The following is a 16,969-nucleotide window of genomic DNA, read 5'->3' as shown; positions in this document are numbered from 1 at the left end:
ATATGGCCATATTGCATTAAAATGATCATGTGACCCAGGACCACAAAAGTAAAAAAATTCAGTTTTTTTTTTTTTTTTTTTTAATTGAGATTATGCATAGTCTGAAAGATGAATAAATAAGCTTTCTATTGATGTATGGTTTGTTAGGACAGGACGATATGTGGCCGAGATATAAGTAGCCTATTAAAAAAATCTGAGGGTGCAAAAAAATCTAATATTGAGAAAAAAAAGCCTTTAACGTTCTTAGCACTGCATATTAGTAATCCAAAATTAAGTGTTGTTACATTTAGGGTATGATATTCACAAAATATCCTAATCATTTTGGCATAAAAGTCATTTGTACAATGTATTGTTGGCTATTGCTACAAATACGCTTGTGCTAATTATGACTGGTTTTGTGCTCCAGGCTCACACATACATTCATAGTGCACATATAAAAGGATACTTAAAACTTCAATATAGCAGCATATTTATTTAACGTTATAAGATTCATAAAAAAAAAATAATCAGATAAGGAATACAAGGCAGGCTACATGATTTTGCATAGTGATAATATAGACAAATATACAGCAAGGGCTCAGAAGTGCTTCACACATTAACCGCTATCAAATTATCAAAGTTTCTGAATCTCCAAAAACTGGCACAGTTCGTGTTGTCAAGCTGCCTTCCCATCGTCACTGGGGCAGAGGTACAAGGACTTTGACGTAGTTCATAGGAAATAAGCCAGCCTCCCCTCTGATTACACCCTCATACCAGTTCTCATCGATCTGGCTGGTCAGAATGATGACGTCTCCCTCCTTAAAGCGCAGCTCTCCCTGGTTTTCTGGCTGGAAAGTGTAAAGAGCCTGACAGCAAGGCTGGTCCAAGTGGGGGTGACTATCATCTAGCACACAAGACGAAAAAAATTATTTTATTTCTACAGCTTTTATCCAAGTATAAGGTCACTTTTAAGCAAAAAAAAACAACTTACTGTTGCTGGTTGGCTTGTCTGTTGTTTGAGTTTTAATGGTGACTTTGTCAGGAGGGTGAACTACAACCGGTGCATCTGGTGAAGAAAGATCGAAAGACTTGAATAGCAAAGCAAGCTGGGGTACTTCCAGCTACCTTAAAAATAGCTGAGAGTTTGTCCATCACGTTTAAAATGACTTACATTTTTCACTCAAAGCTTCAGTGACCTCAGTATCTGTAGTGCATAATACAGCATTTCAGCTAGCAGAGAATTCAGAAACTCTTCGTAAACAGTTTCTGTTTAACGTAATCAAATGAATTAATATCGCACCTGAAGACCGACCGGACGAGCAAGTGGAAAATCCATAAATATCAGCGTAGCACGCTGTGCTTGCAACTGATTTAGATGCAAATTCCCTTTTGGGTTGATTGCTTGCGTCTGCTATCCTGCATAGAGCGGAAAATAAGCAGGCACATTAAGTGAAACCAAGGAAAGTATAGGAAATAAGTACAGCTGAAATCAGGATTCTAACCTGCTCTGCAAACTGCTCCTGAGATTTTCTAGAATCTGGTGAGACTGGCGGTGGTAGTCCATTATTGCTTCTAAAAGCCCTGAGAGGTGTTGCATCCGTTGTACCTAAAACAAAAAAAGTCTAATAATCAAACTGTATATTTATGTGTGCAAAATAAAATCTTATTCGTGAATATGCACACTAACTTACATCTCTCTCTAGGAGATTAAACATGCTTCTCTCAGCCAGGTCTTTGGATTCTTCAAACTTTTCGAATGCTTTCTTAATTTCAGAGTCCGCGATCTTTCCTTTACGTCTTTTCTTGTAATCAAAATCTAGACGACGACCTTCAAGTTTTCTCAGATGATACTGATGAACAGAAAAGGTAGAGCTATGTTTATGTTTTCATTCACAACAAAATAAATGCTATTTACAAAAAGATTACACTGATGCCGTGTAATGCATCGACAAAATGACAGACAATCTGAACATTTTATCATCAAAATTACACCGCAGTTCAAAAGTTTAAAAGTTTTTTTTTTTAATAAGTTTCTTATGCAGCTGTATAATTCCTCAGAAATCAATTTATGTGCAGGTTTATAATTATTGTTGGAAACAGTTGTGCCGCTTAATATTTTGAGATTTTTTGATAAATAATCTTTGATAAAAGTTTTTTTTTATTTTGTGTCACAATATACAGGACACTACAATTTAAGATAATTTTTAAAGAAATTAATACTTTTATTCAGCAAGGGTTTCTTAAATGGATAAAAATACTTTATATTTATTATATTTTTATTCATCAAACAAAAAAATATCAAAATAAAAAGTAGCACAATAGTTTCAACAGTAATAATAAATCAGCATATTATAAGGATTTCTGAAGGAATATAGTAGAGTATATTAAAATAGGAAACCAGTATTAGAAATTGCAATAGTATTTCACAATATTTCTGTTTTTCTAATCAAATAAATGCTGCCTTGATGGGCAGAAGAGGATCCATTAAAAAACATAAAAATCTTACCGATCCCAAACGTTTGAACAGCAATGTATATCGATCCATTTACAACATACAGACTTACAGCAATTTCCTTCAGCTCCCTGTGCTGCAGGGACTGCAGAGGATCAATGAAGGTTCGTTTCACTCGGACATCCATGCAGTCTTTTGCCTGGGCTACTTGTTTCAAAGCCTCTCCCATTTCAAGCAGAGCAAAACCTACAATTGCCGCAAAACTTAAAACTTGCATTTTGACTTTTTTAAAGCAGTAAAAAACAATCTTTGGGTTTAATTTTTCTTAAACATACCAAAACCAGACTCGTCTCCGAGCTCATTGCCATAGCGCAGCATGCTATCTCCCAGAATGCCCTCTGTTTGAGGATATCCCACAGACTTCACCTGCCCGCGGATTTTGGACACCGTACTGAGCATGCTGAGCTTTGCTCTGTATGCTTAAAGAAAAATGTAATAAATTAAAAATGTTTTAAATATAACAAATTAAATATTTTTACATTTATTATAATAATTCTTAGATAATAGAAAATTGTATTGTAAATCTTATTAAATAAATATAATTAAATATAATACCTGGGTTTGGCTGAAGATATCCTATAGTTTTTGGAACAAGGTCGAGAATCAGTTTGTGGGTAATATCAGTTTTCTACAATAAAACAATCAATAAAAAAGAAATACGAACAAACAAAAAAAAAAAAGACTTTTTGATGCATTGATATCTTTAAAATATTTATAATATTTGTTCTTAATTTGGCTGAGATTGATATTTATACCCTCTCCATGTTGAGGAATTCCTCATCCAGTTTTGTTCCCTCAACTCCATTGATCTTTTCCTTCAGCAACTGTAAGGATAATCAAAGAGGAAAAAAACATACAATTTATTCACAGATAGATTTATTTCAATGATATGATAATGACCGGCTGATCCGACCCCAAAACAATCCAATGTCTACAGCATTTCCGAACAAAACCCGGAAATCCACAAGCCTCGCCATTTTTAACACATTGTGATGACTGAGCATCTGTTTCCTGTGGTTCATAAGCCAAACTGTTTATGAAGGTCAGTTGTTTGGCCAGTACGTACAAAACACTAAGAGGATTCAGACCGCCATTAATGAATCGAAAGAATGTGACCTTGGAAACTTCTTAATAAACATACTTCGGTGGCTTGGGGACCTAGAAACTTTTACTAATACAAAACCTCCAGGAGTCAATGATCAGGCTTCATTATGAATTCCAGGAGATTTTATGATCCACAATAAACTTGATATGAACAAAAGAATAGCAGATAGTCAGTGGACTTCGGATCCAAGAAACAGGCAACACCCATGTTTCCCATGTTCATGCCTCGCATAGTTTTCATTTTAGCACATTCATCCTTCAAACCTCTGCAGTAACTCAACACTTGTTCAGAAGGCAATGTCTAAATCGCATAATTTGGTTGCATAGAAGCACAGTTGTAGCTTACTTTTTAAACAGGAACAGAACAAAACATTTACACATAATCGAATGCCCTGTGTGTTTTTTTTAGCTTGGCAATTCCTCATTAACTGGGCCAACATATCAGGTCACACACGGTTGGTTGCAGTTGCTCTAGATTTGGCGAACAGAGAAACATTGCAATGAAGTGAGGAAAAGTATGATTAGTGCCCGCGAATCGGTTCTTATGAACTCATCGTTTCAGAGAATCGATTCAAAGATTCGGCTATACTTTACGTAATTGCGTCATCGCGCGGTTCACGTCGTAGTAGCTATAACATTTGAACGGTTTAATTTTAAGGGTGTTGCTGCCATTCAGTTTAGTTCATTTACAACAGAAATATAAATGACTTAAAATAGTTTATACTACAAAACTTTACATCCATGAAAACATTTAGTATTTTAATACAAACAATACACTTCTTTAAATCCAGCTGTGTCGAGTAGTAAATAAAATATTTTGTACATTTCATCTCTACTGGATACAGTTCTTGGTTCAATGAATCGATTCGCAGTTTGGTTCACTGAAAAGATTCGACTCAAAAGAACAGATCGTTCCACGAATCCGCACATTGCCATTACAACATCCACGCAGCCAACAAACGCAGTATGTCATTAAAAGTACAACAACTACCTAAAAGGGCGATTTAAAGCGCAGATACGTTTATGTGCTGTTCGTAGGCTACCATTATAAAGAAACGACTCGATCGCCTAAATAATAAATCTTTGTTTGCATCGTGTCACAAAAGCAAGCTTTGTATTACCTGACTTGCTTTGTGAAACTGTTTCTTCAGTCCGGCCACTGACATTTTTTATCCGCGTTCGTCCTCAAATGTTTTCCATGAACAATCGTGTCGGGATGGTCGGTCTGTGTACTATCTCCACATTGCTCTCCACCCTCTTCCGTCCGTCGCAATGTATACTGTTATTTTGCACCTTGGGACATTGCCCAGATTTGATTGGTGGGGCTGTGCTGAGATCCTGCTGCTATGACGGTCCTAGAGGTCACTCATCGGTGCAGGCGTTTGTCTACTGCAACAGTTTCACCAGAAGGTGATGCAGAGGACAGGGTTTGGAGATGTAGGGCAGCCTTAGCCTACATAAACACTTATAATCTGAAAGTCTCCATAAATATCTAGCCTATAGGAAAGACCGGGGATAGTTGTCAGGTTATTTACACCAAGGTTTTTCTCAGGGTGTTTGTTTGAAAGTCAGTTTCTGTATATGTGTTGAAGTCCTTGAATACAAATGAGCTACTTTATATTAAAAATAGGGTTTACTTCATGCAAAATTGCCAATAGTGGGGCATGTTGTCACAAAGTATCATTTAAGTACATCATTTAAGCTGTAAAAAAGTATAAAACACAATTCTATATTGAAACAGCACAAATGTAAATGATGATGTAGAAAAACACGCATTTATGAAATTGTATGAATCATACCATTAAGATTTTTTTTGTACATTTCAAATGTAATTTTTCCTGTGCTGAAATTTTGAGCAGCCACATTGTTCAGAAGTGGCTGTAAAGATGCATATACTATTGCGGTAGATTTCGTTTTCAGTAAATACCGGTCTGTGAAAATCCGGAAAATTTCCACAAATAATCTACAAAGCAGCACAACATCGATACAACGTCTGACAACTTGCCCCACTCTAATATTTCTTAAAAAAAACCTTGTCCAGTTCAGTTGCATTCAGATATTTACCCAGCAAAAATAAGATGACATTGGATTTGTGCAGATTGATTCATAATGTTTGAGTGCTGAATCAGTAAACAGATGCTGTTGAAGTATTTATTGAGAAAACAAGGTTTCAGTCTCTTTCAGTAATTCTCAATAAGCGGTGAATGGTTGTCTGGGACTGTTGCCAGCAGAATACAACTAATGTTCTCCATCCAAGTCTTTGCTGCTCTTTATAACCACCTCTTCGTTCTAAATTTAATCCATGTCTATGTGTACCTTGAATGTAGATATCAAACCCAAATGAATGCACCCAATGAGTTATGTAATCATACACTTTCTTCATAATCTGTGTGTTTCTTCAGAAACTGAATGGCGGGGTCTTGATTGCATCTCATGGCCTCTTGTAAGGCTGTTTTTCCCCACCTGTGAACATCAACAAGACACATGTCCTCTTTGTTGGTATATACTGTAACGTGTGTCGTGTTATTCATATCATACATGACTTTGACAAAGTTACCTGTCCTTCAGTGTGGAGTTTGCCCCTGCGTTCTCCACCAGGAACTTGATGACATCCAGACGGCCCTCAGAGGCTGCCACGTGCAGCGCTGACCGTCCATCATAATCTACAGCATTCACATCTGCTCCTGACAGAAGGTACCTATAAAAGAGGAATTAACTCTGGATTCATTGTTTTCAGTATAACTCACCATGCATGTTTAGAGGTCATTACCTAGACAGATGGAAAACAAATTCATTCAAATGCTATGATGACATTCAAAAATAAAATTATATTTTGCATAAAGAAAAGTATAAACAATTGTAATTTCTGTTTTTTTTAATTGAATATTAAAGGCTGAGCAAGAAATATTACCATAATATCTAAATACTTTACAATTTAAATATAATTCAGTATATTGTTTAATACAAATTATAATCTCTCTCTCTCTCTCTATATATATATATATATATATATATATATATATATATATATATATATTTGTTTTTTCTTTATGATGTAAATGTATCATTTAAATATATTTTCATACAATATTTAAAATTTTGTTAATTTATGTAATATTTGTATATAATATTTTTGAAATAAAATATTTGTTTCTGAGATCCTACCTGCGCAGAGATATTATGTCCCCTCTGTAAGCAGCCAAAAGTACATTCATAATTTGGTATCCCTGTAATTCAAGAAAGAAAGAAAGTATTATGCAAAAGCATCAAGAATTGTATATGCATATATATATATTAGATTAACCAGACCTCTGATTCCACTTTCCACTGTCTGTAGCACAGCACCTGTCTGAATGGAGTCCTAATGTCAAAACTGTGCAGCTGGAAGTTTGAAACCAGCTCCTTTGACAAAACAGACAATTATTGTATTAAATTAGTTTTTTAGTAGGCCCTAGGCTTTAAATTTGTCAGATTGCTAACTACAAGAAGGTGGTACCAGGGGGAAGGGCATTGTTACAACAGAGAGTATATGATTGGACTTAAAGTTGCAATATTATTACTCTATGTTTTCTAAAAGTTCATTTTTATCTAAATGAAAGAGTGCACTAGCATTTACACCATCCAAGCTATGAAACATAAACTTAAAGCAACAAAACTCATATTTGATTTCGTACCGAAGTACACAGAACCGTTTCCATACCTCACAGAAATGGACACCCCTCCATGAATTTCCATTGCAGTCCAGTCCTGGAGACCAGCACATGAGTCCCAGAACTCCAGGAACCACGATCAGCACGACACCAGACTGACTGGACTTAGCCGGCACAGATGTCTGCATCGTAAAACAATTATATTATTCAGCCTAATTTATTCTGCTTTAAATCCTCATGCACATTTAAAATGGGTACATTTCCAATATTATTAAATCAAGGAGACAATAAAGCATTCTGGACTGTGTCCATTAGAGGGCAGTAGGGGAATGCATAATTCCTTCAGACATTGTTAATTCATGGACACATCCACTGCTATTCATTACTGCCGATTGTTACCATTATTGCTAATTAACGTTGCAGGGTAGAGGCCGTTTTAATTAGTTACATGAAAGTGGGAGCAAATTTAATTGCTTCAAAAATCCTGTTAAGAGATGTGGGAGTGAATTTAAACAGAAGATTTGCTGAAATTAAACACAACATGTTAAACCTGCGATATATCACACAAACATGACTCATTATTTACCGGCTTAGTCGCAAACTCACCTTGAAATGAAACATTCTGGAATAATCATTCATTCCAGCCACCTGCATCACAGATAGCGTGCTGCGGACGGCGTGGGGAGACATCACCTGGTCACCTGACAGAGGGCACAGTCCCCCGTTAGCTAGGGTGGCAGCCAGGGCAGCGCCAGACTCGCAGGTGACTTCTGTCGATAAACACTGAGACGTATGCAAAATGAAAACTCAATCATGCATTCTTTCAAATCGAGAACATAGTGCATAAAGCCCGAATACCTGTAACAGTAAATCCAGCGTAGAGTTGATCCCCACACCTTCTGGAAAGCACTGGAACGATTTAGTTATCAAAAACAGATGAGTTTAAAAGACCCTTTGTGGTGTAGAAACAAAATTGATCTTTGAGGGACTTACTTTCTTCTCTTGTAAGTAAAATGAAAGCGCGTGGAGATGGATGATGTCTTTTCGCAGGTTTTGATAACTGCAACGGCAGTGACGACAGTTGCAATAAACACTAATAAATAAACACTGAACGACACAGAAAAAAAAAAATCAATTCCTCATGAAAATACCTGGTGCAGTTTAGGTTTGCATGCTCTTTGTTGCACAGTCTCCTGATGATATTCAAAACCTGCGGGAGAATGGTTTGCTTTAAGATTGCTTTTATGCCTTATTTTTCATCAAATGTCGCTGGCTAATGTAAAACGTAAGCTTACAGACTCGTACTTTTCTTCCTCGTCAGTGACTGGTCTGGTTGCCAGCTGTTTTATGACAAACACAGTCAATAAAAGGGCACTTTTGTTCATTTTTAAACGAGCGACGTTGTTACCTGTAACAAAGAAGTGCAGATAATGGCTCCTGTCTCAACCAGTGGACTATGAGGGACACCTGCAAACATGTTTGTTGTTTTTTTAAGCTCTTCTAAGCCATATGAACTGTGCAAAGCTTAACACAAATCAAAGAAATGGAATAAGTGGAATGAACGGACTTACCTTGCTTGTTCAGGGTAAATGGAGACTCGTATTTGGAATATTCCTCCATCCCTACAAATCTGTGCACGTAGTCAGATCCTTGCTGGTCTACTGCTAGACCGTATATGAGAGGCCAGGAAATCTCTCCCAGAATGCAAGGTTCAGCCCAGTCTCCTAAAGAAAGTCTAGAGACCGAAAAACAGTAGCTTCTCATTAAAATAAAACACTGTAGTTATATTTGTAGCAACAGCCAACACTTCATTGTATGGGTCAAAATGATTGCTTACTACTGTAAGAATATCAAAATGCAATTTTTGATCAGTAATATGCATTGCTTACGACTTATTTTGAACAACTTTAAAGGCAATTTTCTCAATATTTAGATTTTTTGCACCCTCAGACTCCAGATTTTTAAATAGTTGCATCTCGGACAAATATTGTCTTATCATACCAAATGTATTATTATTCATTCAGCTCAAATTAATATAATCAATTATAGCTTAACATTCACTTTTAATGGTAGTTTTGGTTAAAATAAATTCAATTCAAATAATTTTCATTGTCAAAATATACTATTTTGCATTACACACTAGTAATTATTTCAAAATTGCAATTTATTCCTGAAAAGGCCAAGCTGAATTGTCAATTGTTACACTTTCGTAATATTAAAGTTACATTTGCTTAACATATTTATGTCATGATTTCACAAAAAAATTGAGATTAAACAATAATTGCTAGACGCCCCGCAGTGCCACTGTGGACCCCCTAAGGGATGCAAAGACCCCCTGTTGAAAATCCTCTTATCAAATCAATTGAATTGGAATGTGGTGTGGTACCTCTGTCCATCCACAGTACAAACTGAAATGCCCCATTTTGTGGCGCTCTCTCTTACATCTTCTTTCCCCTGTTCAGAAATGCACAGGATATGAGTCACGTTTTGATATTTTTCACGTAACGATCAATTAGAAAATAACCTGTGCTACTTTATGGCTTCTTTGCACGCTTTTTCACTACGTTGTTATATAAAAAGAACAAGAACAGCAGAGGAAACGGATTTGATGCACCTTCACAGAGGAGAGTTGTTTGCATTTAATGAACAGCTTTTGTGTTTCCTCTGTGAATGTGGAGAAATCTGGAATGACAAATCTTCCCTGCAATGCCTTCAGTATGAAAGACACAAAGCCAGTCACGCACCTGCAAGACGTTCACAAACGAAGCATATTAGAAGCGTGATAAATTAGGGGTGTTTAGTATTTATATTTAAGATGCTTTAAATTTGACTACTGGTATCAAGATTCTGTCTGGCCTGTGAAAAGTGCTCCTGTCAACGCTTCCATCGGCTTCCTGTAATTTCCGCATCAGGCTGTAGCAGTCTTTAATCCGTGGGTCTGTTCGGATGATTCCTGAGCTCCACAGGGCCTGCCAAAATACAGACAGATATGACATCCGGCAATATCGAATATTAGCTGCATAATATTAAAAAAGCAGCTAATATTAAAAATGGCTAAAAATGCAGTCACTCCCAAGCCAGTCATGATTTTGTTTCTTCACTCAAACATATTTAAAGAAATGTAATGTTACACTTGCTCACTTGATCTTCTGTAGTGAATGGGTGCCACCAGAATGAGAGTCCAAAGTGCTGATAAAAATGTCACATTGATCCACAAATCGATTAATGTTTTGTGAATTGAAAAGCTGAATGTTTATAATAAATATCAAGACAATCAAGACATTTTGCTTCTGGCTAAAATGCTACCTATTTGTAATATTGTTTTCTCCAGTGAAAAAGTTATCTTGTCTGTAACAGGAGAGAAATATGCACAGATCAACCACCATTTACAAGCAAAAGCAGAAAAAAAATGTCCTTTTTATCTGAAAGGTCAACAGAAGCAGTCTTTTAGTCGGAGAAAGTGCTGGTATGGATTGTGGGCTCATATTTTCTCCAAAAGCAGTTTAAAGTTAAAACACCTCTCATTTGGACTGGATTCATATCGATTACTTCTGGATTATTGTGCTGTTTTTATCAGTTGTTTGGACTCTCATTCTGACGGCACCCATTCACTCCATTAGTGAGCAAGTGATGTCTCTTCCTACGAAGCAACAAATTAATCTAAAAATGAATAATGTCAGATGGCCTGAGGATGAGTAAATCTTTGGCAAATGTTAATTTTCTGTTGAATTATTTCTTTGAGGATGCTTTTTTTATGTACCTCAAAAAACTGATTGCAGTTGACTCTTCCCCCAGAGGCAAAACTATCAAACAGCACATCAGCAGCCCTTTTGAAAAACAATGTGTTGTGTGCATCAGTATACACGTAGCTAGTAGCTCTTGAAGCAAGTTAAGCGAATGGTGCCTAGTGATTTGAGACTCACACTTTTTTCTTAATATGACCTTGATTCATTTCCGGTCGGCCCAACTGTTGCCATGCTTGGCTGGCTTGGCTGGCATGAAGTTTGTCCTGCTCTGGTACTGTTCGTTTTATGCCTCCATTGCTTATAAAAGATGGCATGCCTAGGGAAAAAAAACAGGAATTTCATTAGAGAGGAAAATGAAAACTAGACAAGCATTTCCTGAAGAAAAACAAAACAGTACTTGCTAGACAACTTTATAGACAATTATATTTATATATAAATATATACTAGCAGTCAAATATCTGGAGTTTGTTTTTGAAAGAAGTTTCTTATCTTCTTATTTATGCATTTATGTGTTTTATTTTAATTAATTTATTCCTTTGAAGCAAAGCAAAATTTTCTGCATCATTACTTTAGTCTTCAGTCTCACATAATCCTTCTGAAATCACTCTAATATATATATTTTGTGGAAACCATTTTTTTGCACTAAATGAAACATCTTTACGGTCACTTTTTTAATAAATGGAATACTTCATTAAAAAAAGTATTTATAAAAAAAAAATCCACTGAGCCCAAACTTTTGAACAGTAATGTACATAAACCTTTTTATTAAAAAAAGGAATTAAATCAGATAGCAAAATGATTAGCAAATATTACATAATATTTTATCTATGTATATATTATACATGTCTTTATAATACTTATAATAGCTAGATATGTTCATGCAATATGATGTCTTATGTGATATATAATTTAAGGGACATCGATATATTTTTATGATTATGATTATATTCAAGACTAAATAAGTGTCAGCCAGCTAAACACACAAAATTAACATATAATTACATATTAATATACAGAATGTACAATGCTAAAGTAGCAACTCAATGCTTAAATATATTCAGGCAGTTCGATCATAAATTATTATGCTAACAGATGTATAAAAGCAGACACCGGTAGAATCCCGCAAAGTACGAAAAAAAAACAAAGCTGAAATTATAGACAAATAACATTTGAATGGAGTTCACAAACCAAGCCCAATTATTTGCAGACGTTTGGTAGTTAAGGTTAGAGGTGCAGAGCAAACACTGACCAGAATGTTTGAGGAATATTAATACACTGCTGCCTCGCGAGAGCCGTCATAATTAAAGGAAGCAAGAGTACAAAGCTACATAAAAGCAAAAGAGAATTAAAAGAGGGTACAAACATGTGCCGCTGGAGATAAGTGCACATATTGTTTTATGCTGCTCTTTTACCTGTAGAGCCTGGAGAGACGTAATTGACTGGCCTCTGGGATGGAAATGTATTTCTTGGCACAGGTTGTGGAATGTTCCCTGCAGCTTTTGTTTCCTAGTAACATTAAAAACATCTATTGAGAGCTTGGCTGTGAAAAATTATCTATATATAGACTATTACATTTTAATTATATATAGCACCGAGCAAACAGTGCATCATTTTTTCGAGTGAAAACTAGCTTTTATGTGAACCTAGACACGATGATGAATGCTACGCCTGAATTAGCTTATCTGGGGTGTTTTACACCTTTTGAAGCCTGATGAAATGCAACATACAACATAATGCTGGTGCCAGACACGTCTTTGAAGTCTAAGTAATTACAGGTGTTTAGGGCTGCGGGGAAACGTATTGAGACATATTACGCTCTCATGTCAGCATGTGGGCTAACAAATGTTAGCCTCCAGCGGTAACAATGTCTGCAGGGCTTGGATTTTATTACAAGTACATGCTAACTTATTGTGTTTGTACAGACATGCTACGCTAAGTGGCAATTTCTATATTTTAAAACAGAGCAAGAAGTGAAAGTAAATATCCTTTTGTATTTGTGTACTTCAAACTTTAAAAGTGTATATATTTTTGAAATATTTTTTGCTGATAATATTATATAAACTCAAATTAAACATTTTATTTTAAAGTACATTTTAAATTATATTTGAATCATTATGGTTGCGCTTTAAAGGAGCACACTTATTTTGATTGACTAACATGATTATGTAGAGGTAAAGTGCTCAATTATAATTTTAATTGAATTGAGTGTTTTTTTAAATAATTTTTATTTGAGTGTTTTTTTATAATATATTTGAAATTGCAATTTCATTGGTGCAAATGTATAATTTTAATACATGCCCCCCATTTTGAATATATTTTTTTTTATATAGTTTTTTATTATTCAGTAATAAGCAATCTTTTTAAAAGTAAGATTTAGAGGGGTTTTTTTCTTTTTGGTGTAAAATAAAATGTTTTAATGTCCAAAGTTATTCAAGATTTAAGGAATTAATAGTGCGTTTATAAAAAATGCTGTAAAAACCTTGGCCAAAAATCGCTCCGTAAATGTCTCACTGTCTTTTTTTTAATAGAAAAGGAGAAAAAAAAGAGATGAGTCACATAATTTTTTGTAGTAATAAGCAGTCCAGCATTCAAACTTGTATTGAACCTGGAATAATCTATTAAATCAAAACATGTATTTCGCAAATGTCAGCTGAATGGCCGAGTCCGTTTTAGACAGCGGTAAAACGGCACATTAGCACAGGTGCATTGAAATGTCCCTCACCTCATCCTTTTTAATAATGCTGGTCATAGTTTAACGCCTCCAGGTTTGTTTTATATTTGATGCGTGGGTGTGGTTATGCAGGACTCAGCATGTACCTTAGACGCAGTAAACTTCACAGGGTCTGCGTTCCTGTCGGTGAGGGCATCTGTCAGCTCTCCATTCTCTGAATGAGTGGGGGGTAAAGAATAAAACCCAGGATGAGAAAAATCCCTCTTTGCTGAATCTTGAGAGAGGTTTAAAGATTAAGATTAGTGCTTATTTGTGAGTGCAAGGATTTTCGAAGTTGAAAACCACTAAGCATTGCCTCAGCAAAGAATGCATATGAGGTTATTTTAGAATCTAGGACACTGAGTTTCTTTCGAGTTTAAGACATTGTTTGTTGTGTTGTGTTGTGTTGCGTTGTCCTCTCGGTCCAAAACCTCAGCAAATCCCACACAATGACATTTTCTGAAAGCTAAAACATATGAAGCCATGCTGCTGTGGGTAGAGGACGGAATGTATTCTATTTTTACTCGTAATCTTCCATCCAAAAGAACAATAAATCTTACAGGCATACAGTAGTTACCCGAAATGAAAATCGTGTAATCCCAAACCTGTATGACATTTATTCTACAGAACAAACGCACAAAAAGATACATTTTGGTCTAGTCAATGGTGTCGGTTTTATTGTATAGACAAAACCAGCTTATTTTGAGTTATGTTTGGAACTACACAAAGGTGATTTATTTTCATTTTTGGTTGAATATCCTTCTCTCGGGAAGTTGATTTTGTGCCCAGATATGGTGTTACATGCCAGACAAAGTTATGTAGACAGTACTTCCATCCCTTGGGTTGAAACTTCTAAGTAAGTTTATTATGTTTCTTTTAGAGGAAACCCACATAACAAAAGTATGATTTACAAAACAACGCGAGCGTGGTTTGTAACACTCTAAGCAGTTTTTATCTAAAATGGTTCACCCAAAAATGAACATTTACAAGCCATCCAAGATGTAGTTTATTTCTTCATGTAAACAGGTTTTGAGAAATTCAGAACTACATGGCTTGCTCACCAGTGGATCCTTTGCAGTGATTGGCTGCCGTCAGAATGGAAGTCCAAACAGCTGATAAAAACCTTGCATTAATCCACAAGTATAGGACAAATTTTGGCCGAAATACAGCCGTTTGGAAATCCGTTAATCTGAGAGAATCTATATATTGAGAAATCACCAAGTTGTCTAAATGCATGCATACTGCTAATCAGAAAGTATGTTTCGACATATTTATAGTAAATTTACAAAATATCTTCACAGAACCTGATCTTTACTTTAATATCCTAATGATAATTTTGACCCATACAATGTATTGTTGGCCATTGCTACAAATACATAAGTGTGACATAAGACCAGAGTCCAGAGTCATTTTTAAATACATTATTATTGATTATGGATTACTGACTCATATTGTGGCCAGAAGAGATGGGCCAAAAGAGCCTTTACGAATTTATTTATTACAAACACACGACTTCATAGAAAGTTAAGAAACAAACTCATCAACAACTTGGATGGCCTAAGGGTAAATACATTTTCATCAAATTTTCATGTTTGGGTGAACTATTCTTTTAAATCTTCGTTACATATGTAACTAATTTCAACATAAATCTCTACATTTTTACATTTGTAAAAATGGTTACGATATATACAATGCACATTTCTTCACGTGTCAGTGAAAGAGGAAGCTACAACAAGCATTCTAAAGCTTTATATAGCATTATATGTGTTCGTCAGCCACACTGAAAAAAAACAATATATGCCACATCACTCCTCCCCAGAACACACCCACTGCCTTTGCACATTTTTATAGTCCAGATGTTGACCACAAGCACGCTTAAATGAGAGCGTCTACAGAACTGTCCCATTCATTTGGCCTACTTTGAGCAGCACTCTCACACTGAGTTTTCGTATAGAGCTGAAATAACGATGATGGTGACTGAAAATCGGTGATCAAAAATACACTTTCCCACAGCTCACTTTCTCACTGTCACACACACACACACACACGCGCATCTACGACACTCTTACAGCGTTTTGTTTTCGTACCTCTTGTGTCATCCTCCTTATTTGGCTCCAGCAGTTTATTACCATCCAGGCCTCCGTAGCGTTTCCTCCATTTACGTCTGAGAGACGGTGTTCTCTGAAAGCTACAAACATTTTTTACTATCTGCTCTTATGGGTGTCTTGAGAAAGTATGTATATGCATTATCAAGAGGTGCAGGTTTTTTGGCAGCTTGCCTTTCGCCGTAATAAACACCAGTAAACTATATTCAAATATAATTCTCAGAGGATTTGTATAGCCACTGAAATGAGACCTAGGGATCAAAGCAAGTGTAAAAGCAAGTCTAGTCATGAAAAGCAGTTCAACTGTGAGAAACATCTGTGTGAGTCCTGACACGGCTATCAGCTGTCAGCTCAACTCAAAGCTGTGCCCAATGCTTTATGAGAGAGCATGTTCTGCATTTTGTTTTAGCTTAATTGGTTAAAGGGAGCACTGCGCAGGGCTAAACTATCAGAAGAGACTGATTCATGGCTCATATTTACACATTTAAAAATGACCTCGCGTATGTTTGAGAGTTTTAAAAAGTTCTTACCACAGATAGGGGTTGTCCTCTGCTTCTTGGCTTAAGCTGTTCTCCATGATGAAAGTTCCCTTTATACTTTGGTAGTCAACTAGGCGTTTTAACAAATCCAAACGGTGTGTTTGTCTAGCATCTGGAGACACAGATGAGTATTACAGCTGTGCACACAGTGAGACAAAGTGTTTGAGTCTCAGTGTGAACAACCAGTTTTTAGCTGGATGAAAATAGGAGGAACTTAACTGCATCTCGGAGGAGGGATCTCTTTTCTGGAAAGGAATACCTTGAAAATGAAAGGAGAACCAAATAGGCAAGAGAAAAAATACTAGTACTACTAGACAACTACTGCTACTATGGGCGTTAATGATAATAATAATATAATAAATTCACTATTTCTTATAATAATATAAATGTATATATATAATATTATGTATAATTTATTTGAAAATATTTTTAAACAATTACATTTTAGTATATAATAACAATCCAACTAAAACGACTAATAATAGCCTACTTATTTTTATTGTTATTACTACTACTACAGTTACAAAAACATCAATACAAATACATTTACCGCCACTCCTAATAATACTGTAATAACGCAAAGTATTAATATTATTACAAATAAAATAACTATTACTAAGCTTT

At 35.6% G+C, this 16,969-nt stretch overlaps 2 protein-coding genes across 5 annotated transcripts; both read right to left on the bottom strand.

The window, feature by feature from the left end:
• Positions 1-452: 452 nt before the first annotated feature.
• Positions 453-5,588, bottom strand: sh3gl3b (SH3-domain GRB2-like 3b). 3 transcript variants are annotated; one of them, XM_043228605.1, is made up of 11 exons: positions 4,717-5,585; positions 3,247-3,315; positions 3,047-3,119; positions 2,767-2,910; positions 2,544-2,677; positions 1,671-1,829; positions 1,482-1,585; positions 1,280-1,395; positions 1,151-1,183; positions 971-1,045; positions 453-883 (listed from the first exon to the last, which is right to left on the bottom strand). In XM_043228605.1, exons 1-11 carry the CDS (start codon positions 4,759-4,761, stop codon positions 675-677), a joined length of 1,161 nt encoding a protein of 386 aa, XP_043084540.1. In that variant the 5' UTR covers positions 4,762-5,585; the 3' UTR covers positions 453-674. The 3 variants fall into 3 exon arrangements, with proteins under 3 accessions (XP_043084540.1, XP_043084542.1, XP_043084541.1); XM_043228607.1 differs by having other exon boundaries at positions 3,047-3,067; positions 4,717-4,789; XM_043228606.1 differs by lacking the exon at positions 1,151-1,183 and having other exon boundaries at positions 4,717-5,588.
• Positions 5,589-5,732: 144 nt separating this feature from the next.
• glsl (glutaminase like) lies at positions 5,733-16,947 on the bottom strand. Of its 2 annotated transcripts, XM_043228596.1 has the most exons (22): positions 16,565-16,947; positions 16,337-16,457; positions 15,789-15,889; positions 13,809-13,876; positions 12,404-12,497; positions 11,169-11,307; positions 11,006-11,072; positions 10,102-10,214; positions 9,860-9,989; positions 9,632-9,699; positions 8,817-8,980; positions 8,654-8,712; positions 8,541-8,585; positions 8,397-8,455; positions 8,239-8,305; positions 8,104-8,154; positions 7,852-8,028; positions 7,296-7,427; positions 6,905-6,997; positions 6,761-6,822; positions 6,153-6,293; positions 5,733-6,058 (listed from the first exon to the last, which is right to left on the bottom strand). In XM_043228596.1, the coding sequence occupies exons 2-22, from the start codon at positions 16,381-16,383 to the stop codon at positions 5,962-5,964; spliced, it is 1,974 nt and encodes a 657-aa protein (XP_043084531.1). In that variant the 5' UTR covers positions 16,384-16,457; positions 16,565-16,947; the 3' UTR covers positions 5,733-5,961. The 2 variants fall into 2 exon arrangements, with proteins under 2 accessions (XP_043084531.1, XP_043084532.1); XM_043228597.1 differs by lacking the exons at positions 12,404-12,497; positions 16,337-16,457; positions 16,565-16,947 and having other exon boundaries at positions 15,789-15,856.
• Between the last annotated feature and the right edge of the window lie 22 nt (positions 16,948-16,969).

The sequence above is a fragment of the Puntigrus tetrazona genome, chromosome 25 (assembly GCF_018831695.1).
Source record: "Puntigrus tetrazona isolate hp1 chromosome 25, ASM1883169v1, whole genome shotgun sequence".
Lineage (NCBI taxonomy): Eukaryota > Metazoa > Chordata > Actinopteri > Cypriniformes > Cyprinidae > Puntigrus > Puntigrus tetrazona.
This window is presented reverse-complemented; position numbering and strand designations above follow the sequence as displayed.